Genomic DNA, 26396 nt, shown 5'->3' on the forward strand with positions numbered 1-26396 from the left:
TCAATGGCTATTCAGAAATACTTTACAGACTCCTGTAAGTAATCATTAAGTTTTGATGAGAATAAAATTTAACGTATTTATTTTTCAAAGTGGAATTGGATGAAACGAGCTTAACATTGAGGATGATATCTTAAAGGAGATTGAAACCAGGGTTCCCATCTGGTGAAAAAACACTAGGTTCTAGTGATTTTTTTGTTGACTTAGTGATCTTCTTCAATAATTTAGTGATTTTTGTGCTGATTTAGTAATTAGTTTTGTTTAGACAACAGGAAAATTATTGGAAATAGTGATAAATTACTAGGAGCGGCAACCCTGATTGAAATAGCTCTATTTTGATAATATTACTAATAACCCTTTTGTGTGTGTTTGTGGGAGAGATACATAGAGACAAAGAGACACACCGAAAGACAGACAGAGAGATTAATAATATAAAATACTAGCTGTTGGGGTGGCGCTTCGTGCCCCCCCCCCCAAGCCCCCCCGCGCGCGTAAGTCGTTACGCGCCATATTAGTTACATGCCATTGTAGTGGTGTCCCTGTGTCCCACCTGTGAATATATATATATATATATATATATATATATATATATATATATATATATATATATATATATATATATATATATATATATATATATATATATATATATATATATATATATATATTTTTAACCATTTTTTTTTAAATCATTATTCTAATGATTGCCTTTGTTGATGTGCTTTTGATGGGCTTTGAGCTTTGTTGATGGTGATTGCTAATCAAACACTCCTTATGTCCCCATTATCATTTATATATCCCCCCTGTGCCCCCCGGCGTCCCCGTTGTAGTTGTGTCCCTGTGTCCAAGTCGTCATTTATATTCCCTGTGTTATTTGTGTCCCGGTGTCCCAGTCTGTAATATCTCTTTCTGTGTCCCGGTCGTCATTTATATTCCCTGTGTCCCAGTCTGTAATTTCGTCAGTCGACAAACAACTTCATGACGACATACAGCTCAATCCTTATAATAACGTCAGTCGACAAACATGACGTCAGTCGACACACACGTCCCAGTCGTCATTTGTGTCCCGGTGTCCCAGTCTGTAATTTCTCTTTGAGTGTCCCGGTCGTCATTTATATTCCCTGTGTCCCGGTCTGTACATACATTCGTTTTTGAATTGGTATATGATGAAATAATTTTTTTGTTTTTTCGTTTTTTCCTTTTTAGTTTTTTTTGTAGCTTTTACCTTTTTTAGTTTATTTTTATTTTATTTTTATTTTTTTTAGTTTTCTTTTTCTCCTTTATTTTTCAGTTTTTCTTCTTTTTTTAGTTTTTTTTTCTTTTTCAGTTTTTAGTTTTTTTATTAGTTTTTAGTTTTTTTTTTCTTTTTAGTTTTTTTGTAGTTTTTACCTTTTTTTAGTTTTTTTTCTTAGTGTTTTCTTTTTAGTTTTTTTGGTAGTTTTTACCTTTTTTAGGTTTTTTTTTCTTCTTTTGTATTAATGCTAAAGCCAAGGTTCGAACCTGGAACCTTTTGGGCCTAGAACCTGAAACATAACGCTTTACCAGCTCAGCTACTTCGGCTTGAATACATTCGTTTTTGAATTGATATATGAGGAAATAATTGAGACGTCATATGCGGACAAACACAACGTCAGTCGACAGACAGACAGACAACTTAATTTTATATAGATAGACAACGTCAATCTAACACCCAATCCAAGAATTTCAAAACTAAAAACACAAAAATGGTTGTATATACTTTTTTCTTAGCGTGCGTTTTTCAACTTCACATTTAAAATGTCTGAATCAGCCGTTGAACATTTGTAACGCACGATATTACATCAAATTTCGACTGAATTCTGATGTATAAAAGAAAATGTATAAAATAGAACGATGCAAACTACAATAACTGTGTAAGACAACTACACTGTTTTTAAGCTGTTTTGTCAAATATTTTTTTAGCTTTTTTTTGCTGATTTTTCACTTACATTTTTTACGCTTCAAAATTATGAATTACTTAGGAGTATACCGCATTTTTGGTCAATGTTGCCAAACTGCGCTGTGAAAGTAAACAATCGAAATTAAGTTGTTAAATTTCTCATTTAACTTTCCATTGTCGTTCTTCCTAAGACGACTACACATTCTTAAGTTGTTTTGTACCATATTTTTTAGCTTATTTTTTGCTAATTTTTCACTTACGTTTTTTCTTACGCTTCAAAATTATGAATTACTTAGGAGTTTACCACATTTTTGTCAATGTTGCCACACTGACCTGTGATAGTAAATAATTGAAATTAATTTGTTAAAATTTCTAATTTAACTTTCCATTATCAACTACACCAATCCTAAGACAACTACACCTTCTTAAGGTGTTTTGTCGAATATTTTTTTAGCTTTTTTTTGCTGATTTTTCACTTACATTTTTTCTTACGCTTCAAAATTATGTATTACTTAGGAGTATGCCACATTTTTGTCAATGTTGCCACACTGACCTGTGAAAGTAAATAATCGAAATTAATTTGTTAAATTTCCAATTTAACTTTCCGTTGTAGTTCTCCCTAAGACAACTACACTTTCTTAAGCTGTTCTGTCCAATATTTTTGTAGATGAATTTTTTGCTGATTTTTCACTTACATTTTTTCTTACGCTTGAAAATTATGAATTATTTAGGAGTATACCACATTTTTGTCAATGCTGCCACACTGACCTGTGAAAGTAAATAATTGAAATTAATTTGTTAAATTTCTAATTTAACTTTCCGTTGTAGTTCTCCCTAAGACAACTACACCTTCTTAAGGTGTTTTGTCGAATATTTTTTTAGCTTATTTTTTTGCTGATTTTTTATTTACGTTTTTTCAAAACGTAAAAACGTAAAACTTACGCTTCAGAATTATGAATTACTTGGAGTATACCACATTTTTGTCAATGTTGCCACACTGACCAATGAAAGTAAATAAGCTTCTGAGCCGCTTGAATATGATGTCAGGTTATGGAATATGATGTCATGATGTCATTCGAGTTGTAACACCCCTTGACCCAAGTGAATGTAAGTCCAAGGATATATATTTCTCAAAGTATAAACAAATTTGTTTTGGTAAGGAAAGGGGGGATTAAAGTAAAAGAATAAAACAAATCAGACGAATAAAACAATAAAATGTAATAAGAGAAAATTTCGCTAAAATGTGGTGGATCGGGATGAGGCAGAAGGCCTAAAGACGGGTTCGGTACAGGTTTAGTCTGCTATTAATCAGTTCCTTTTTTCCAATGTTTAGGTATTTCATATAAAAAGATAACATTGTCTCATTTATAGCTTAGACAGCCAGTTTTTAGAATTACGGTATGCGAGGGTAATTTACAATACTATTTATATCATATTTCTCACAACAGAGCTTCAGATGGTTATGTCATTGATGACGAAACAGAACCACGGTCTAAAGTAATTGAACATCAAAAATGATTTTGTTTTCAGAAATTATCAATTGTAAAAATCCTAATAGTAAAGGTAATTATAAAATCCTAAATCTTATATAGCTCCGTATTATTTGAAACCACAAAAATAAGTTTAGAAGATTCCAAAAAAGAACGTAAAAATATAAGAAAAAGTACAAAAATAGACAAATTATGTAAAAAAATAAAAAAAATACAAGTGAAAAATACATCATCAGCGGAAAAATTGGACAAGAGGGTGGTTTCCTACGCTGTATCTTTTGCCTTGAAACTAAGCCGAAAATACCTAAATTACTCATAAAATATTTTTTGTCTGTCCAAGGTGGAAGATAAAGAACAAATTTGAAAAATTTAATTACCTTTGCCTATTAAATGTGTATTACTTTTCTTAAGAATAGTGAAAAGATCTGAAGCAAACAGTGTAAAATTTCCCCTGGAAGAGTCACCCCCGGAAATTGGCCTTAGGCGGCTTGGTGCTGCGGTGAGTTGTTAATAGCAGTAGTAGTAGTTGTAGCTTGCTTTTGTAAATTGCAGACTGTAAGCCAGTAGACTTGTAAATCCATGTTGATTCAGTAGGTAAGGGTGTTGTTATTAATGTTAACCGCAAAGCTTAAATAGACCTAGTCAAGAAGGATCATAAATGATTAAGATGAATCTTGTTTAACAGTTTACCAGATAATTACAATGTTGAGAGATTTAAGGATTAGAATTTGAAAGGAGTTTGAATCTTTAAATAGAATGGAGTGGAGGAGGAGCGAATTCAGCTGAGTTGGTCTCAGGCGGCTGAATGTTGCATCGAGTTGTTAAAAGTAGCATTAGCAGTTCCATTAACACCTCTATTTAAAACCGAAGAGCTTATAATTCGATATTGTTGAAGTTGGATGGAATGGTGTCAGAAAAATAGTTGTCAAAAGCAGAGAAAAGTATTATCATTTAATAATGATTAATTTAAAAAGATTTTTCCGCAAAATAATTTTTTCAAAGAAAAGCAAAGAGCTCCATTACGCTGAAAATGATTAGAAATGATGTCAAATAATTTTTCAAACTTAGAGCTACCACGGATCAATGTCAATAAGTAAATGAAGCTCAAAACAAGCAAAATTTAACATGAGTATGACTGATAAAACCCATGCCTTCTCATTACCAGAACATGATTTGTGCTTTACTGAAAACAAAATACGTTTTAAGTGTTTTTACTTTTTTTAAATTTCATAAATAATAAATTATCAAAACTTTAATGAATAAATATCAGTATATGTACATTAAACTTACGATGCACGGTCATTTCTATTTTTTACAGCAACGCGTAAATTATGTTCTGGTCTTGAGAAGGCAGGGGGGTTATCAGCCCTACTCATGTTCATTTTTGCTTGTTTTAAGTTTGACTCTGTTATTTATTGTAATTTGAAGTTTTTACGCTTGAAAGATTATCTGACACTATTTCAGCTTATTTTTAGCTTAATGGATCTCTCTTCGTTTCTTTGAGTCGGAATATTGTTTAGTCGGAGCTTGTTTAGTCGGAATAGTTTCTAAAATTAATTTTTGTTCTTTTTATTGACATAATCTTTCTCGTATTTTAATTTTTTTTTTATATCTTTTCGGTTTCAAAAGGTTCGTGGTACGATCTGTAGTAAGGAGCGACTCGGCTCAATAGTAACCAAAACTCTAAAAAAAGGAATTTTGACACCAATAGTTACATCAAAAGAATTGCATTTTAATATTGATTTTAAATATATTACATAAAAAAAGCTAGTTTTTCTAACTAAAAGTAAGGAGCGACATTAAAACTTAAAACGAACAGAAATTACTCCGTATATGAAATGGGTTGTCCCCTCCGCAATCCCTCGCTCTTTATGCTAAAGCTTTTAATTGTTTTAAATAGTAGAATTGTGGTAAAGAGTCAAACTTTAGCGTAAAGAGCGAAGGATTGCGGAGGGGACAACCCATTTCATATACGGAGTAATTTCTGTTCGTTTTAAGTTTTAATGTCGTTCCTTACTTTCAGTTAAAAAAACTAGTTTTTTTTTATGTAATTTCTGAACGTTTTTGAATTAATGCATGTTTGATTTTGGCTCTCCACACATAAATTATTAAAACGAAATTTACATTTTAATTCCTTTTTTGGCTAAATGACTTTCTCTTAGTTCTGATCAGACGATTTTGAGAAATAAGGGATGGCGAAGGAGGCCTAGTTGCCATGCAATTTTTCGGTTACACAAAAAGGCAACTATAAATTTTAATTTTTAATGAATTTTTTTATTAGTGAAAAATACACGTAACTTAAGAATTAACTTACGTAACAAACTTTTATATTCTTAAATTTTTATTATGTATATGAGGGGGTTTGTACCCTCTTTAATACCTCGCTCTTTACACTAAATCGTAAGTTTTGTGCCGATTCTTTAAGAATGACCCCTGAATCAGAAAGGCCGTAGAATAAATAGTTGAAATTACTAAAAATACTATAGCATAAAGAGCGAGGTATTTATCTCCTCCTAAATACCTCGCTCTTTATGCTAAAGTATTTTTAGAACTCCTCATATGCGTAATAATCTCTGTTCGTTTTAAGTTTCAATGCTACTCCTTGCTTTCAATTGAAAAAAACTTTACCATGTTTATTTTTTCATTGTTTTTTTTTATAGTAATTTTAGAAAATCCTGCGCCCTTTTCATTGAATTTCTGTTCCCCCATGACATATTTCACCAGGGAAAGATCCTCCCACATAGCCCCCTCCCCTCAGCCCCACCCCCAAAACCAAAAACAAATCCCCTGAAAACGACTGTACACTTCCCAATAACCATTATTATATATAAACACTGGTCGAAGTTTGTAACTTGCAGCCCCTCCCCCAGGGACTGTGGGGGAGTAAGTCATTCCCAAAGACATAGTTATTATGGTTTTTGACTATGCGGAACAAAATGGCTATCTCAAAATTTTGATCTGTTGACTTTGGAGAAAAAATGAGCGTGGGAGGGGGCCTAGGTCCCCTCCAATTTTTTTGGTCACTTAAAAAGAGCACTAGAACTTTTCATTTCCGTTAGAATGAGCCCTCTTGCAACATTCTAGGACCACTTGGTCGATACGATGACCCCTGGGGAAAAGAAAAAAACAAAAAACAAAACAAACAAACAAATAAACACGCACCCTTGATTTGTCTTCTGGCAAAAAATACGAAATTCCACATTTTTAAGGAGCTTGAAAATTTTGCTATAGGGCTCTCTGACGCCGAATGCGATGTTTTGATTTTCGTTAAGATTGTGTGACTTTTAGGGGGTGTTTTCCCCTATTTTCTAAAATAAGACAAATTTTCTCAGGGTCGTAACTTTTGATGACAAAGACCAAATTTGATGAAACTTATATATTTAAAATCCGCATGAAAATCCGATTCTTTTGATGTATATTTTAGCATCAAAATTCCGTTATTTAGAGTTTCGTTTACTTTTGAGCCGGGTCGCTCCTTACTACAGTTCGTTACCACGAACAGTTTGATAAGTTTTATCAAGTTTGGTCTTACCCATCAAAAGTCACGAGCCTTTGAAAATTTATCTTTTTTTAGAAAATAGGGGTAAATACCCCCACAAAGTCATAGAATCTTAACGAAAATCACACCAGGGGTGATCGCCCCATTTTATTCCCCAGGGTGATCGCATTAACCCAGTCGTCTTAGAATGTCGTGGGAAGACTTATTCTAACGTAAATTAAAAGTTTTAGTACATTTTTTAAGTGACCAAAAAATTAGAGGGCACCTAGGCCCCCTCCCACGCTCATTTTCTTCCCACAGTCACTGAATCAAAATTTTCAGATAGCCGTTTTGTTCAAAATAGCAAAAAAACCTAATAACCGTGTCTTTGGAGACGACTTAGTCCGAACTTTGACCTTAGACGAACTTTGACAATTATTTACATATAGTAATAGTTTTTGGGAAGTGTACAGACGTTTTAAGGGGGATTTTTCCAAGTTGGGGTGGGGATGGGTAGGGGGTTATGTGGGAGGATCTTTTCATGGAGGAATTTATCAAGAGACAAAAGAATTTCCATGAACGAGGCGCTGGATTTTCCAACTCTATCTAAAAAGCAATGAGAAATTAAATAAAAAAAAAAAAAAACGTTTAAAAAACCGAATTTTGATACTATGAGATCCATCAAAAGAATCACATTTTTATGCTGATTTTGAATACACAAGTTTCATCAAATTTATTCTTGCCAATCAAAAGGTACGAGCCTGAGAAAAATTACCTTATTTTGGAAAATAAGGGGAAACACCCCCTAAACTTCATAGTGTCTTAACGAAAATCACACCATCACATTTAACGTATCAGATTGCCTTACTGTAGAAGTTTCAAGCTTCTATCTACAAAAATGTGGAATTTTGTATTTTTTGCCAGAAGACCAATCAAGGGTGCGTGTTTATTTGTTGTTTTTTTTCTTTTCCCCAAGGATGATTGTATCGACACTGTGGTCCTAGAGTGTCGCAAAAGGGCTCATTCTAACGGAAACTAAAATTTCCAGTGCCCTTTATAAGTGACCAAAAAATATTAGAGGGCATCTAGGCTCCCTCTCACGCTCATTTTTTCCCATAGTCAATGAATCAAAATTTTGAGATAGCCGTTTTGTTCGGCATAGTCAGAAAATCTAATAACTATGTCTTTAGGGGCGAATTACTCCCCACAGTTCTTTGAGGAAGGGCTGCAAGTTACAAACTTTCACCATTGTTTACATATATTAATAGTTATTCGGACGTGCACATACATTTTCAGGGGGATTTATTCTGGTTGGGTAAGGTGATTTGAGAGGAGGGGGTTACATGAGATGATCTTTCCATGGAGAATTTATCATAAGGGAGAGAATCTCCATGAAGGGGGAGCAAGATTTTCTGGCATTCTTGAAAAAAAAAGAAAAAATAAACATGAAATTTTTTTTCAACTGGATGTAAGGAGCAGCATTAAAACTTGGACGAACAGAAATGATAAGGCATACGAGGATTTTCATCCCCTCCTTAATGCCTCGCTCTTTCCGCTAAAGTGTTTTTGTAATTTCAACTATTTATTCTACGACCTTTGTGATTCAGTGGTCATTCTTGGAATAAAATTTACGCTTTAGTGTAAAGAGCAAGGTATTGACGAGGGGATGAACCCTCTCATATTTATACGTAATAAAAATATATAAAAATATAGAAGCTCGTTACGTAAGTTAATTCGTAAGTTATGTTTATTTTTACTAACAAAAACGTTCGTAAGAAAATTCAAAGTTCTAACTACCTATTTAAGTAAACAAAAAATTGGAGGGTAACTAGGCCTCCACCCCCACCCTTTTTTCCCAAAATTGTCCTATCAAAACTGTGAGAAGACCATTTAGCCAAAAAAAAAAAAAATTAAATATCCAAATTTTGTTTTAATTATCGATATGCAAAGAGCCAAAATTAAAATATGCTTCAATTAAAAAACATTCAGAAATTAAATAAAAAAAACAAGTTTTTCAATTGAAAGTAAGGAGCGACATTAAAACTTAAATAATACTGAATAGCGGTACTACTACTAGTAGCATAAGTATTAACATATTGCCAAATCATAAGTAAAATTGACAAAAAAGAAGAAACATTGAACGCACTGTTGTTTTCGGATCCTGAATTCGTTGTTGGTGGAGACCACCACAGCAGGGTTTTTGCCTTGTCAGTTTTCCCGCTTGCTGAAGAAAACCGAATTTCGACCAGAGAAGGCCCGAAGCGATCTTGACGAACTTTGGAATTCCATTTGTGACGAAAAAAAACAACAACATGTTATTCGCGTAACCACTGCAGAATTGAATACGTCAGTTTTCTGGAAGAAAAAGTAAGGAATCCAAGGGGGAAAACACAAGGATTTGCGAGGTTTTATACTATGTGGCATGGAGGTATGATACTATGTATGATACTGTGGTATGATACTGTGGCATCGAGGTATGATACTATGTGGCATGCAGACTTTTCGGCAACTGCTGAAAGACAATTTACGCTATTTGGTAATATCAAGACCAAATAACGAAATGGTCTTCAAATGCAAACGACTAATTTTTTAATGCACGTCACTCGACTAAATTGACGTTTTAAAGCGTCGCTGGATTCCTAGATTATACATTTTGAAATGCGCAAGAAATTCTCCGATTGGTAAAAGGCTACCCAAGGAAAAGAGAATTCTGCTCATACTGATGACGTACTTTTTAAAAGGAATTCTCGTTAGTAGATTAGCCTTTGTTCTGTTCTATTCTTGGCTTTTGTTAGAATTGACTACAAAATAAGGGGATTTAAAAATGAAATTTTGGACTCCAATATTGATTTTTGCTTTGTCTGGTAAGTTTTTGTTTTTTGGGAAGAGGGGGGGGGGGATAAAGTCTTACAACAGTGTTGCCCCTTAAGGAAGTATGCTAGAGCAAAAACAGAGGCATTTTAGATTAATAATATTTTGCTAATTTTTGCGTTTTGTACAATTTGTTTCCACTCTTTAATGGTCTCATGTAAATTTTAACTATCCATACAAAATAGAAGGATAGTTGATTTTACTGAAACTGTACTGAAAAAAAAGGTAATATTCTCACTTTTATAACTGTAAGAAATCAAATATGATAAACATTTTAAAGAATCAAAATCAACATATGTGTATTAAACTGACCATGATATATATTTGTATTTTTTTTAGTAAAGTTCAAATTAAGTTGTAGCATTAGGAAGGCATAGGGGGTTTTGAGCCCTACTCATGTTAATTTCTGCTTGTTTTGAGTTTGACATGTTCATTTATTGTAATTTATGTTTGTTTTGGGTTTCATTTTTACTTTTTTTTGAAAAACTCATTTTGTGGAAAAATCTTTTTCAATTAATTGAACATACGGAATGAATACGCCTATTGCTGATTGCAATCTTGTTTGCCGTTAAATTAACTTGAAGGAAAGAGTCACGCATGGAAAATTCATTTCTCTTAACTGAACCCACTAATTGATGCTTTTTTATGCTCTTCTCAATTATAATAATCAAGTTTAAAGCCCTTTAACCCCTCACCTGAACTTTTTGTCCGACTCGCCGAAACTTGTTTTTTCTGAACCCTCCCCCCCCTGCTCCTCGAACAACAATCCTCGACAAACCTTTGACCTATTGTGACGGATAATTGGTAGTTTTGGGAAACAGACAAATATAATTGGTTAGAAAACATACCAAACAATTGTAAATGATTTTGATGGTCTTGTTTCATTTTGCTTGAGTCCTATTCCGGAGGTTAATTCAGTAGGCACTTTACAAATAGGCTGCAACAGACGCCATGGCTTGCGTATTTGCCTCATTTCAGAAAATAGGGGGAAATACCCACTAAAAGTCATACGATCTTAACGAAAATCACACCATCAGATTCAGCGTATCAGAGAACCTTATTGTAGAAGTTTCAAGCCCTTATCGACAAAAATGTGGAATTTCGCATTTTTTGCCAGAAGACAAATCACGGATTTGTTTGGTTTATTTGTTTATTTGTTTTTTTTTTGTTTTTGTATTTTTTCCTCAGGGGTGATCGTATCGACTCAGTGGTCCTAGAATTTCGCGAAAGGGGTCATTCTAACGGAAATAAAAGTTCTAGTGCCCTTTTTAAGTGACCAAAAAATTGGAGGGCGCCTAGGCCCCCTCCCACGCTCATTTTTCCCCAAAGTCACCGGATCAAAATTCTGAGATAGCCTTTTTATTCACCATAGTCAAAAAACCTAATAACTATGTCTTTGGGGACGACTTACTCCCCCGCAGTCCCCGTGGGAGGGGCTGCAAGTTACAAACTTTGACCTGTGTTTACATATAGTAATGGTTACTGGGAAGTGTACAGACGTTTTCAGGGGGATTTTTCGGTTTTGGGGGAGAGTTGAGGGGGGGGGTTACATGGGAGGAAATTTCCATGGAGGAACTTCTCATGGGGAAGAGACTTTCAATGGAGGGGGCGCAGGATTTTCTAGCATTATTTAAAAAAAATGAAAAAATAAATATGAAAAGTTTTTTCTACTGAAAGTGAGGAGCAGCATTAATACTTAAAACGAACAGAAATTATTACGCATATGAGGGGTTTACCTCCTCATAATACCTCGCTCTTTACGCTAAATTATTTTTAGTAATTTCAACTATTTATTCTACGGCCTTTGTGATTCAGGGGTCATTCTTAAGGAATTGGGACAAAATTTAAGCTTTAGTGTAAAGAGCGAGGTATCGACGAGGGGTGAGCCCCCTCATATACGCAATAAAACATACGGATTTAGAAGTTCGCTACGTAAGTTAATTCGTAAATTACGTAAATTTTTACTTATGAAAACGTTAGTAAAAAATTAAAAGTTATAGTTGCCTTTTTATGTAATCCAAAAATTGGAGGGCAACTAGGCCTCCTCTCTCACTCCTTTTTTCTCAAAATCTTCCAATCATAACTATGAAAACCCATTTAGCCCCAAAAAATTAATAAGCAAATTTCGTTTTAATTATTTATGCGCGGAGAGCCAAGATCAAAAAATGCATTAATTTAAAAATGTCCAGAAATTAAACAAAAAAAAACAAGTTTTTTAAAAATGAAAGTAAGGAGCGACATTAAAACTTAAAACGAGCAGAAATTACTCCGTATATGAAAGGGGCTTTTCGTCCTCAACGCCTCGATCTTTACGCTAAAGTTTTTTAAATTTTTAAGAAGTCGAGTTAAGAGAAAGAGTCATATGGTAATTAAACCAGACACTCAAGTTAGCATTTTCAAGTATGTCAAGTTGGAAATTTGAAAATGTCAAAAACTATTTTCTTACTTGAACTTAACAAGAATTTACTCTTATTAAATAAAAAAAACAAGTTTTTTAACTAAAAGTAAGGAGCGACATTAAAACTTAAAGCAAACAGAAATTACTTCGTATATGAAAGCGGCTGATCCCTCCTCAACGCCCCGGTCTTTACGCTAAAGTTTGACGCTTTCTCTCAACTCTTTGCATGTGCATAATGTTTTTTGATTTAGCCCAACATTTCTCTCAAAGTTAAGTGGCCTTACAAATAGCCTTAGTTAAATAGAATAAAAGGTTTTTTTTTCCCTGAAAGTAAGGAGCATCATTAAAACTCAAATAAGCAGAAATTATTCCATATATGAAGAGGTTGCCCCCCTCCTCAATACCTTGCTATTTGCGCTAAGGCTTTTAGTACTTTTAAAAGGTTTCCTATTCTAATTAAATGGCCCTTGTGTTTAAATGGTCGTTCTTACAAAACAAAACTTGTTTTTTTTTTTATTGAATTTCTGATCATTTTCCAAATATTGTCCATAAATCTGGCTCACCGTTCATGAAATATTGCCTCTCCCCTCATTGGAAAATTTTCTGTGGAAATATTTTCCAGTGCAAGATACCTCCTCCCGTAAAAATCCTTGGAGAAAGTTCCATCCTTAGTGAAAATCCCCCCGCCCCTGTACATCTTCTTGCAGACGATTCCTCCTGAAAAATTTTTCTTAGCATGCTTTCATTTGAAAAAGACTTAAATGTTCAATCGGTTTTTCGATTACTCCAGAAATCCCCTCTTCCGTTGAAATTTTTTCCCGGAAATTTAAACACGCTGAAAAACGCCCCTGGATGATATCCCAAAAACATCTCCACATACAAAATTGAGCTGCAAAGAGAATGCAAGACAATTAAAAAGAATTTTGTAAAGAAAATTATAAAATCCCTCCAATGTAAAATTTCCCCTGGAAGAGTCACCCCCGGAAATTCGACTCAGGTGGCTTGGTGCTGCGGTGAGTTCTTAGTAGTAGTAGTAGTAGTAGTAGTAGTTGTAGCATCCTTTTGATAAATTGCAGACTTGTAAATCCATGTTGATTCAGTAGGTAAGGGTGTTGTTATTGATTGTTAACCGCAAAGTTTAAATAGACCTAGTCAAGAAGGATCAAAAATGATTAGGATGAATCTTGTTTAACAGTTTAACAGGTAATTATTAATGTTGAGAGATTTAAGGATTCGAATTTGAAAGGAATTTGAATCTTTAAATAGTTTGGAATGGAGAAGGAGCGTGTTCAGCGGAGTTGGTCTCAGGTGGCTGAATGCTGCATCCAGTTGTTAATAGTAGCATTAGCAGCTCCATGAACACCTCTATTTAAAACCGAAGAGCTTATAATTCGATATTATTGAAGTTGGATGGAATGGTTTTAGAAAAATAGTTGTCAAAAGTAGAGAGAAATATTATCATTTAATAATAATTAATTTAAAAATATTTTTCCACAAAATAATTTTTTCAAAGAAAATTAAAGAGCGCCATTAAGCTGAAAATGAGTAGAAATAATGTCAAATAATTTTTCAAACTTAGAGCTACCACAAATCAATGTCAATAAGTAAATGAAGCTCAAAACAAGGAAAATTTTACATGAGCATGACTGATAAAACCCATGCCTTCTCATTACCAGAACTTTATTTGTGCTTTACTGAAAACAAAATACGTTTTAAATGTTTTTGCTTTTTTTAAATTTCATAAATAATATATTATCGAAACTTTAATGAATACATATCAGTATATGTACATTAAAGTTACGATCTACGGTCATTTCTTTTTTTTCAATAACGTGTAATCTATGTTCTGGTCTTAAGAAGGCAGGGGGGGGGGTTTATCAGCCCTACTCATGTTAATTTTTGCTTGTTTTAAGTTTGACTCTGCTATTTATTATAATTTCTGTTCGTTCCGTGTTTCATTTACTTACTGATAGTGATTTGAAGTTTTACGCTTGAAAGATTATCTGACACTATTTCTGCTTATTTTTAGCTTAATGGAGCTCTCTTCGTTCCTTAGAGTTGGAATATTGTTTAGTCGGAACTTGTTTAGTCGGAATAGCTTCTAAAATTAATTTTTGTTCTTTTTATTGACTTAATCTTTTTCATATTTAGTTTTTTTATATATCTTTTCGGTTTCATACGGTTCTTGGTAACGATCTGTAGTAAGGAGCGACTAGGCTCATTAGTAACCAAAACTCTAAAAAGTGGAATTTTGACACTAAAAGTTACATCAAAAGAACTGTATTTTAATATTGATTTTAAATATATAAGTTTCATCAAGTTCAGTCTTACCCATCAAAAGTTACAAGCCTGAAAAAATTTATATCTTTTTTTTAGAAAATAGGGGTAAATACCCCCACAAAGTCATAGAATCTTAACGAAAATCACACCATCAGATTCAGAGTATCAGAAAATCCTTCTGTAAAAGTTTTAAGTTCCTATCTACAAAAATGTGGAATTTTGTATTTTTTGCCAGAAGACAGATCACGGATGCGTGTTTATTTGTTTGTTTGTTCGTTTGTTTTCCCCAGGGGTGATCGTTTTGACCCAGTCGTTCTAGAATGTCGGGGCAGGACTCATTCTAACGTAAATTAAAAGTTCTAGTGCCCTTTTTAAGTGACCAAAAAATTAGAGGGCACCTAGGCCCCCTCCCATGCTCATTTTTTTCCCACAGTCACCAAATGAAAATTTTCAGATAGCCTTTTGTTCAAAATAGCTAAAAAAAACAACCTAGTAACCGTGTCTTTGGAGACGACTTAATCCCCAACAGTCCGCGGGGGAAGGACTGCAAGTTACAAACTTTGACCATTATTTACATATAGTAATAGTTTTTGGGAAGTGTACATGCGTTATGAGGGGGATTTTTTCAAGTTGGGGTGGGGTTGGGTCGGGGGTTGCTTCAAGAGAGAAAATAATTCCCATGAAGGAGGCGCTGGATTTTCCGATTCTATTTAAAAAACAATGAGAAATTAAATAAAAAAACGTTTAAAAAGCCAAATTTTGATACTAAGAGATCCATCAAAAGAATCAAATTTTTATGCTGATTTTGAATATACAAGTTTCATAAAATTTATTCTTACCTATCAAAAGGTACGAGCCTGAGAAAAATTGGCTTATTTTGGAAAAAAAGGGGAAATACCCTGGTCAAGGCGCCAGATTCTGTATCGTGCACCCACCCATGCTGGAAGGTGCAAAAATGCTGAGGACGGATCCTAGGGTAGTCGACCATTCTGAAAATGAATATCGTAGGGAGCATGTTCGCCGCTGGGGCGTTTCTGAGATATAGGCCAAAAACGTCAAATTTAGCCTATAACTAAGTGTGACGATTCAGGATTTTCTTGTGAGTTATTAGGTTGAGGAATCCGGCGTAATGTTACATCAATCGACAGAAGAGATCTAGATCTACAAGAACATGATTTTTAAATTGAAAAAAAAGCACCATTTTTTCTCTATTTACTGCAGTTTCAAAATAAGTGCTGTAAAATTCGACAAATACTTCAAAGAAAGGCTAAAAACTCAAAATTTCTTCAAGGTAATAAAGTTTTTTTTCATATTTGAAAAGAAAGTTCATTCAATTCCGCACAATTTGAGCTATAAAAATATAAACTATTTATATTTTTGAAATTTCTGCGATTTTTTTTTGCAGTGTCACTGAAATGATCGCTAGCCGTATCGTGAAAAGGGACATGATTTTTTTTTTCTTCAAAGAGCAGGAATACTTCAAACTTCCTAAATGTTTAAAATTTTTAACTTTTACTTAAAAATAAAAATAGGTCTAAAAAAATGTTGACTAAAAAAAGTATTTTTTAGAATTGACGAATATGTTTTCTGGTGTACTAAGGCGTCTGCAATTACCTTTTTGGGACCTGATTTGCCACTTATACGACTGAGCTATTTACTACATGAAATAATTCTGCTTCACAGATGGATTCAGTCGGCGCACTGCAGTTGTCTTACTCGGCCTGCCCGTAAAATTGGGTAATAGTGACTGATTAGGGACCTGTTGTAATTAAAAGAAGAAGGTATCAAATAAAACTTTCAAAAATATTCCTCATTTTCTTCTTCCGAGAATTCAGATAGGGCAAGATCAGACTCCCTGCATGGCCTTCTCAGTCCACGGCAGGAGAATAAGCTGCAGCATCCTTTCATTTTTGAGCAGCTACAGTCTTTCCTGCATCTTCCACTTTTGCATCTGCAGTAAGCTTCCAGGCTTGATGCTCCTTTACAGCTTGAGACGACCGCATCTAATCCCCCTTCAGCCATCTTTCATCCATGTAGAAGTGGATCCAGAATGTTCAGCCACGCCTGTACTGACGACAAGATTATCCATTTAGAAAATATGGCTCTTCGTGTGCATGGCTCGAAGGTGTCGTCAGAAGGTGGCAGTCTTCTCACATCTTGTTTCTGGCACCAAATGTAAGCCCTTACACTGGCCAGTGAATTGAATCCGGCCTGTTTACCGTACATTTCAATGACCAGGGATTTTGATAGGTCGTAAACTTCTCTAAACACGTCGACTGAAAGCTTCCCTTCTGCATCCTTGATCCGCTCCGTCACAGACACCATTTTTGAGGCAAAAGTTGGAGACGCCGCGGAAAAGAAAGAAAGAAGCTTTCCCAACGCCGAAGAAAAAGTTCGTTGTGTCACACCCTGACAGACAGTGCACGAACGGTAACATAATCTGCTCCTCTTTGCACAAGTGGACTCCATCCGCCAGCTCGTGTACTGAGATAATGTAACTCGGGAACTTCAAGAAAAGTTTGCTCAGTCCTTCAGCTTGAAGCTCTTCAAAAAAATGAACACAGGCTACGGCCATGTCTGTGTCGTTGGCATGCACAACGATGCTACAAGCGTAACTTCTAGCGTACTTGGCATGTGTTATAAGATGTTGGTCAGCCTCTTTGTGGTGGGAGCACAAGCATTCCTTGTAGTCACAGTGTTCTGGTAAAGTTGGACTGCAGCCATGCTCGACCAGAGACCCTTTGAATCTCTCCTTGAGCCCACATGAGAGAAAAAGGTTGTGTGCGTTCGGAAGCTGATCACCTATCTGCTCCCAGGTTTCACACAAAATTTCGATGAGCCCATTTTTAGACGCTGAGCTTGCAAGAGCGGCATCCCTTTCTTCAATTGTGCTGAGAGCGTTAATCTGGAGGTTTTTCCCTTTCCCTCGTCAGAATCTGCATGCTGATTTCAAGGAGATCGACTCTTCGGTGTCCGTGATCTTCCCAAACAACTCTTCGTACCGATCTGCGACAATGTGGACTTCAGGAATACCTTCTGGAAGATCATTCAGCAGCGATAGAAGCAATCTTTCCGCAAAGGATTTGATTGTTTCAAACCTGGGAGGCCGATATGACCTTATCTTGGACACTAGGTCAATGATGTGTACTGAAGCTGATGTTGTTTTTTTTTTGGATTTCAAAGTCGCCGGCCAAGCTGCAAGTCCTCCTTTTTTTCTTAGCCAGTTCATTTGTTCCCGTCCTCATTTTCCAGCCAGAGGATGTCTTGGTTGATTGTTGCAGAAGATATTCAGAAATGGATGGAGGGAAAGGAAGAATCTCTTTTGTGATGATCTTTCATCCTTTTCTCCTTTTCGCTTTCTCCTTTTCTTCGCCGTACTCAACTGAGCAGTAATGATTCTCTTCAATGTCTCGAACTCTATAGTGAAAATGTCTCAAACTCTATCTTGCGAAAGTTATAATCGCGTCGTCGTCGACTGATTGATAAATTGGATCAACGAATCATCATCTTTTATTATGCCAGGAGGAACATAAACGCTGTCTGCTGTGGTGTGAGTCCTCATTTCGTCTACCGCTGTTGCTAGGAGTCGTCTAATAGTATCGTACGATACCCCATATACTTTCACTCCTTTCAAGGTTTTACACTCCTTTTACCAGCCAACTTTACAACACCAAAAGTGCTTTTAAAAATTCTATTTCTTTCATATTTTTTTGATCTTCCAAATTTGTGTCATATTATTCATTATCGTCCATCAGCAAATCAGTATTTGCGTCAGGATCACATGTTGAATCAACCTGAAGTAACTGTTGTTTTTTTTTTATCTTGGCCTACCTGACTCACTTTTCTTTTTCGTCTTCTGCTTATCGATTTCTTCTACTTAGCTTATCAATCAACTTCAGGCTAGGTAGCAGCTTACCAAACAAAATTCCTATTATCGGGTACACTTGCTAAAAAAGTTGTATACCCCCCAGATACAATAATTTAAACTTTTTTTCTTAGCTCAATGTGTTCGGAATTAAAAGGGCTTTCTTTTTTAATATGAAGAAAAAATACTTTATCTTGAAAAAATTTCAGAGTTTTTAGCTTTTTTGTTAGAAATTTGTTGACAAAAATCTTATTTTTTTAAACTGCAGTAAAAAGTGTACTATTTTCTTATATTTTTTTTTAAAAACAAAAATCATATTCGTGTAGGCCCAAGTCTCTTCTTTCTATTGATGTAAGAGTACGCTGGATTTGACCAATCTTATCTGTAAAATTTTTTTAGAATCGTCGAACCCCATTATAGGCCAAATTTGGTGTTTTTGGCCTATATCTCAGAAACGCCCCAACAGTGAACATGCGCCCTACGATATTCGTTTTCAGCATGGTCGACTACCTTGGGATCCATCCTTAACTTTTTTGTACCTTCAGGCATGGGTACTAGTCGAAATAAGCGAGATACAGAATCTGGCGCTCTGACTACCCCTAAATGTCATAGTATCTTAACGAAAATCACACCATCACATTTTACGCATCAGAGAGCCTTAGTGTAGAAGTTTCAAGCTTCTATCTACAAAAATGTGGAATTTTGATTTTATTTGCCAGAAGACCAATCACGGGTGCGTGTTTATTTGTTTTTTTTCTTTTCCTCAAAGATGATCGTATCGACCCTTTGGTCCTAGAATGTCGCAAAGGGCTCATTCTAACGGAAACTAAAAGTTCTAGTGCCCTTTATAAGTGGACAAAAAATATTAGAGGGCATCTAGGCCCCCTCTCACGCTCATTTTTTCTCATAGTCAATGAATCAAAATTTTGAGATAGCCATTTTGTTCGGCATAGTCAGAAAACCTAATAACTATGTCTTTAGGGGCAAATTACTCCCCACAGTTCCTTGAGGAAGGGCTGCAAGTTACAAACTTTCACCATTGTTTACTTATAGTAATAGTTATTGGGAAGTGCACATACATTTTCAGGGGGATTTTTTCTGGTTTGGTAAGGGGATTTGAGGGGAGGGGGTTACATGAGATGATCTTTCCAAGGAGAATTTATCATGGGGGAAAAATTTCCATGAAGGTGGCGCAGGATTTTCTAGAGTTCTTGGAAAAAATAAACATGAAAAAGTTTTTTCAACTGGATGTAAGGAGCAGCACTAAAACTTAGAACGAACAGAAATGATTACGCATACGAGAATTTCATCTCCTCCTTAATACCTCGCTCTTTACGCTAAAGTGCTTTTGTAATTACAACTATTTATTCTACGACCTTTGTGATTCAGGGGTCAATCTTAAAGAGTTGGAATAAAATTTAAGCTTTAGTGTAAAGAGCAAGGTATTGACGAGGGGGTGAACCCTCTCATATACGCAATAACAATATATAAAAATATAGAAGCTCGTTACGTAAGTTGATTTATAAGTTACGTTTATTTATTACTAACAAGAACGTTCGTAAGAAAATTCAAAGTTCTAACTACCTGTTTAAGTAACCATAAAATTGGAGGGCAACTAGGCCTCCACCCCCACCCCTTTTTTCTCAAAATTGTCCTATCAAAACTGTGAGAAAACCATTTAGCCAAAACAAAATTAATTTCCAAATTTAGTTTTAATTATCGATGTGCGGAATGCCAAAATTAAAATATGCATCAATTCAAAAACGTTTAGAAATTAAATAAAAAAAACAAATTTTTCAAGTGAAAGCAAGGAGCGACATTAAAACTTAAAACGAACAGAAATTACTCCGTATATGAAAGAAGCTGTTCCTTCCTCAACGCCCCGCTCTTTACGGTAAAGTTTTTTTATTGTTTTAAGAAGCAGAGTTGTGAGAAAGAGTCAAACTTTAGCGTAAAGTGCAGGGCGTTGAGAAGGGAACAGTCCTTTTCATATATGGAGTAATTATTTTTCTTTTCAGTTGTAATATGGCTCCTTACTTTCAGTTGAAAAACTTTTTTTTTATTTAATCAAACAGTTCGTGGTAACGAACTGTAGTAAGGAGCGACCCGGCTCAATAGTAACCAAAACTCTAAAAAAAATGGAATTTTGATAGCAATTGCTACATCAAAAGAATCGCATTTTAATGCTGATTTTAAATATATAAGTTTCATCAAGTTTAGTCTTACCCATCAAAAGTTACGAGCCTGAGATATTTGCGCTATTTTAGAAAATAAGAGGAAACACCCCCTAAAAGTCATAGAATCTTAACGAAAATCACACCATCAGATTCAACGTATCAGAGAACCCTATTGTTTTAAGTTTCAAGTTCAAAAATGTGGAATATTTTATTTTTTGCCAGAAGGCAGATCACGGATGCGTGTTTTTTTTTTCCCAGGGGTGATCGTATCGACCCAGTTGTCCTAGAATGCTGCGAGAAGGCTCATTCTAATGGAAATGAAAATTCTAGTGCCCTTTTTAAGTGACCAAAAAAATTGGAGGGCACCTATGCCCCCTCCCACGCTAATTATTTTCCCAAAGTCAACGGATCAAAATTCTGAGATAGCCATTTTATTCAACGTAGTCGAAAAACCTTATAACTATGTCTTTGGGGACGACTTACTCCCCCACACTCCCCGTGGGAGGGGCTACAAGTTACAAACTTTGACCCGTGCTTACATATAGCAATGGTTATTGGGAAGTGTACAGGCGTTTTCAGGAGGATTTGTTGGCTGGGGGACGGGTCGAGAAGAGGGGGATATGCTGGGGCAACTTTCCATTGGGGAATTTGTCATGGGGGAAGAAAATTTGCATGAAGGGCACGCAGGATTTACTAGCATTACTTAAAAAAAAATGAAAAAATAAATATGAAAAAGTTTTTTCAGCTTTAAGTAAGGAGCAGTATTAAAACTTAAAACGAACATAAATTATTACCCATATGAGGGGCTCACCTCCTCCTAATACCTCAATCTTTACGCTAAAGTATTTTCTTAGTAATTTCAACTATTTACTCTACGGCTTTTGTGATTCAGGGGTCATTCTTAATGAATTGGGACAAAATTTAAGCTTTATTGTAAAGAGCGAGGTACTGACGAGGGGGCAAACCCCCTCATATATGTAATAAAAACATGAGAATACAAAAGTTCTTTACGTAAGCTAATTTATAAGTTACGTATATCTTTTACTAATAAAAAGATTCGTAAAAAATTAAAAGTTCTAGTTGCCTTTTTAATTAACCGAAAATCTGAGGGCAACTAGGCTTCCTCCCCCGCTCTTTTTTTCTCAAAATCATTCGATCAAAATTATGAGAAAGCCATTTAGCCAAAACAAAAAATATGCAAATTTCGTTTTAATTATTCCTCTGCAGAGAGCCAAAATCAAAACATGCATTGATTCAAAAACGTTCAGAAATTAAATAAAAAATACAAGTTTTTTTAACTGAAAGTAAGGAGCGACATTAAAACTTAAAACGAACAGAAATTACTTCGTACACGAAAGGGGCTGCTTCCTCATCAACGCCCCGCTCTTTACGCTAAAGTTTTTTACTGTTTTAAAAAGAAGAGTTGAGAGAAAGAATCAAAGTGTTCTCACTTTTATAACTGTAAGAAATCAAAATATGATAAACGTTTTAAGGAATCAAAATCAACATATGTGTATTAAACTGACCATGATATACATTTGTATTTTCTTTCGTAAAGTTCAAATTAAGTTCTAGCATTAGGAAGGCATAGGGGGTTTTGAGCCCTACTCATGTTAATTTCTGCTCGTTTTGAGTTTGACATGGTCATTTATTGTAATTTATGTTTGTTTTGGGTTTCATTTTTACTTTTTTTTGAAAAACTTATTTTGTGGAAAAAGCTTTTTTAATTAATTGAACATACGGAATAAATACGCCTATTACTGATTGCAATCTTGTTTGCCGTTAAATTAACTTGAAGAAAAGAGTCACGCATGGAAAATTCATTTTTCTTAACTGAACCCACTACTTGATACTTTTTTATGCTCTTCTCAATTATAATAATCAAGCTTAAAGCCCTTTAACCCCTCACCTGAACTTTTTGTCTGACTTGCTAAAACTTAAGTTTTCTCAACCCCCCCCCTCCGTGCTCCTCGAAAAAAAATCCTCGACAAACCTTTGACCTATTGTGACGGATAATTTGTAGTTTTTCGAAACAGACAAATATAAATGATTAGAAAACATATCAAACAATTGTAAATGATTTTGATGGTCTTGTTTCATTTGGCTTGAGTCCCATTCAGGAGATTAATTCAGTATGCACTTTACAAATAGGCTGTAACAGACGCCATGGCTTGCGTTTTGTATTGTATTACGTGATTATATTTTATTTAAGTATGATTATATTTTATTTTATTATAATTTTTTTTGTTTTTTTTTATTAGAAATTTATAAAAGGCAAACTTTGGCGTAAACAGCAAGGTATTAAAGATGGTCAGCCCCCTTCATATACGTAATAATTTTGATCATTTCTAGTTTAAAGTTCGCCGCTTATTTTCAGTTGAAAAAACTTATTTTTTTATTTAATATGTGATCGTTTTTTAAATTATACCGGAAAATTTACCTTCCCCTGCATGAAAAATTCCCGTCAACCGAAAAAATTTCTACTTGGAAAAATCTTCTCATGTAACCCCTTCCTTAAAAAAAACAAGTTTTTTAACTGAAAGTAAGGAGAGAAATTAAAACTTGAAACGGACAGAGACTATTACACCTATGAAAAAGGCTCTCCCCTCCTCAATGTCCCACTCTTTTTGCTAAAGTTATTTATTGTTTTAAAAAGTAGAGCTGCGAGTATACTGCAACTAGTATACTGCTACTAAAATAGTATACTACGATAACAAATAACTAATAATATGACTATAATAACTACCAGTGTAACTAAGTACTGCTCCTTGAAAGGTAAGAGTAATCACTTAAAAACATTGATTGAAAGAAGGCCAATAATTAAGTCTATTATTTTATCGAGCCAGTACACATGGGTCTATGAATTCTCAGTTTAAACCAGTGGAATGACATCAATTTTTTTCTAACATTGACTTATAAAGTGTAGAAAAAAAAAATTCAGGGAATTTGAGTTAACCCTGGAAACAGAACACACCTACAATATTACTTAAGAATTTCTCAACTTTTTAGTTTCAAACAGTCACAAATATAGTTATGTTTCAAACCGTTCGTGGTAACGATATTTATGCTGATTTAAATATGTAAGTTTCAACAAATTTTGTCTTACCCACCAAAAGTTTTGAGCCTGAGAAAATTTGCCTCATTTTCCAAAAAAGGGGAAACACTACCAAAGAGTCAGTGAATCTTAATGTAAATTAAATAAAACAAACATGTTTTTTAACTGCAAGTAATTTTGTAACGTATGTTGATTTTTGAGGTACGTATGTTTATTACTAACAAAAATGTTCGCACAAAAAAAAAAAAAATGTAGTTGCATTTTTAAAAAACAAAAAATTATTCAAATATGAAAAAGGTTGTCCCCTCCGCCACGCCCTGCTCTTTACGCTAAAGTTTGACTTTGTCACAACTCCACTTTTTAAAACAATAAAAAACTTTAGTCTAAAGAGTGAGGCGTTGTGGAGGGGACAATCCCTTTCATATTCGAATAAGTTCTGCTGGTTTTATATTTTAATATCGCTCCTTACTTGCAGTGTAAAAAAAAACTTGTTGTTTCATTTAATTTTTTAACGTTTTGGAATTAATGCATGTTTAGATTCTGGCTCACCGCACATGAATAATTAAGATGAAATTTATATACTATTTTTTTTTTTGCTTAATGGGTTTCTCATTGTTTTGATTTGATGATTTTGATAAGAAAATGGGGGTGGGTGAGGAAGCCTAGTTGCCCTCCAATTTTTGGTTCCTTAAAAATTCAATTAGATTTTTTTAATTTTTGTGCGGATGTTTTTGTTAGTAATAAACATACGTACCTCAAAAATCAACTTACGCAACTAACTTCCATATTTGTGTGTTTTTATTACTCATATGAGGGGGTTTGTTCACTCGTATATACCTTGCTCTTTACAGTAAAGCTTGAATTGTATACAAACTCTTTAAGAATGACCCCTGAATCACAAAGGCCGTAGAATAAATAGCTGATATTACTAAAACATACCTTAGCGAAAAGAACAAGGTATTGAGGAGGAGAGAAACCCTGTTAAATACGTAATATCTTATTTTCGTTTTAAGTTTTGATGCTACTCATTACTTCCAGGTGAATTTTTTTTATTTATTTATTTTCACTTTTTTTTGTGATAATGCTAAAAAATCCTGCATCCCCTTCAAGGATATTTTCTTCCCTCATGATAAACTCCTCAGTGGAGAGATCCTCCCACGTAACCGCCCCCCTCCCCAACCCACTTCCACACCAACGTTGCAAAGTTCCCCTGAAAACGTCTGTACACTTCATAATAACCATTACTACTTGTAAACAATGATCAAAGTTTGTAACTTGCAGCCCCTCCCCTGGGTTCTGTGGGGGATTAAGTCGTCTCTAAAGACATAGAAATTAGTTTTTCGTCTAAGTTGAACAGAATGGCTATCTCATAACTTAGATCCAGTGACTTTGAGAAAAAATGTACGTGGGACGGGGCCTAAGTGCCCTTCAATATTTTTGATCACATAAAAAGGGCGCTAGAACTTTAAGTTTCAGTTAGAATGAGCCCTCTCGCGATATTCTTGGACTCGATACAATCACTCCTGGGGAAAAAAATCACGCATCCGTGATCTGTCTTCTGGCGAAAAATACAGAATTCCACATCTTTGTAGATAGGAGCTTTAAACTTTAATAGAAGGGTTCTCTGATGCGCTGAATATTATGGTGTGATTTTCGTTAAGATTTTATGACTTTTAGGGCGCGGTTTCTCCTATTTTCTAAAATAAGGCAAATTTTCTCAGGCTCGTAACTTTTGATGGGTAACACTAAACTTGATGAAATTTATGTATTTAAATTCAGCATTAAAATGTGATTCTTTTGAGGTTGCTATTGGTATCAAAATTCCGTTTTTTAGAGTCTCGGTTACTATTGAGCCGTGTCGCTCCTTACTACAGTTCGTTACCAAGAACTGTTTGATCAAACTGTCAGATTCAGTGTATTCAGTGTTTCATACTGTAAAGATTTCAAGCTTCCATCTGCTAAAATGTAAAATTTTGTGTTTTTGCCAGAAGAAAGATCACGGATGCGTGTTTTGTGTGTTTTTGCTTTTTTTTGTTCTTTTTCCGTTTCCCAGGGGTGATCACATCGACCCAGTGGTCCTAGAATGTCTTGAGAGGGACCATCCGAAAGAAAATCAAAAATTATAGTGCCCTTTTTATGTGTCGAAAAAATAGTAGGGCAAATAGGCCCTCTCCCATGCTCAATTTATCTGGTGTTACGCAGGAGGGTCCTTCCATGAAAAAAATTTTCATGGGGGGTGATAATTTCCATGAAAAAGGTGCTTGATTTGCCATCATTATTTAAAAAAAATTATAAATTAATAAAAAAAATCAACAGAAAGTAAGGAGCAAGATTTAAAGTAAAATAAAAAGAGATTATTACGTATATGAGGGGTTTTGCCCCTATTCAAGGCCCTTCTCTTTGCGCTAAAGTATGTTTAGTAATTTTAAAAAAGCCTTTTATTCCAATTAAACGACCTTTGTGATTCAGGGTTCATTCTTAAGGAATTGGACAGAAATTCAAACTTTAGCGTAAAGAGCAAGGTATTGAAGAGGGGGCGATTCCCCTCGTAACGTAATAAAAATATACGAATATAGAAGTTGGTTGCATAAGTTAATACGTAAGTTACGTATATTTATTACTAATGAAAACGCTCGTAAATAAAACTAAAAGTTCAAGTGGCCTTCATAGATAACCAAACAAATTGAAGGGTAACTAGGCCTCCTCTTCCTTTTTTATTTTCGTGTTATAACAGCCTTAGCAATTCTGGTTAAAACGGGTCCTATAATTAATCATTTAAGAAAAATGAATTTCTTAGAAGTGAGTGAGTCACCATAAATAAGATTCTCATTGTTTGGAATGAGCATTTGAGTTTCATATCCTGTCAA

At 34.6% G+C, this 26396-nt stretch overlaps 1 protein-coding gene across 3 annotated transcripts in view; it reads left to right on the forward strand.

Annotated features, from left to right (window-relative positions):
* Positions 1–2971: 2971 nt before the first annotated feature.
* Positions 2972–26396, forward strand: part of LOC136043706 (roundabout homolog 1-like) — a 156630-nt gene continuing 133205 nt past the window's right edge. For 2 of the 3 annotated variants that reach the window (XM_065728594.1, XM_065728596.1), the window contains exon 1: positions 9600–9747. In XM_065728594.1, coding sequence (XP_065584666.1) covers positions 9708–9747 — 40 coding nt within the window. In that variant the 5' untranslated portion in view covers positions 9600–9707. Of the gene's footprint in view, positions 3023–9599; positions 9748–26396 lie in introns of those variants that run through there. The other variant, XM_065728595.1, reaches the window with a different exon arrangement.

This window comes from Artemia franciscana, unplaced genomic scaffold (assembly GCF_032884065.1).
Source record: "Artemia franciscana unplaced genomic scaffold, ASM3288406v1 Scaffold_855, whole genome shotgun sequence".
Classification (NCBI taxonomy): Eukaryota; Metazoa; Arthropoda; class Branchiopoda; order Anostraca; family Artemiidae; genus Artemia; species Artemia franciscana.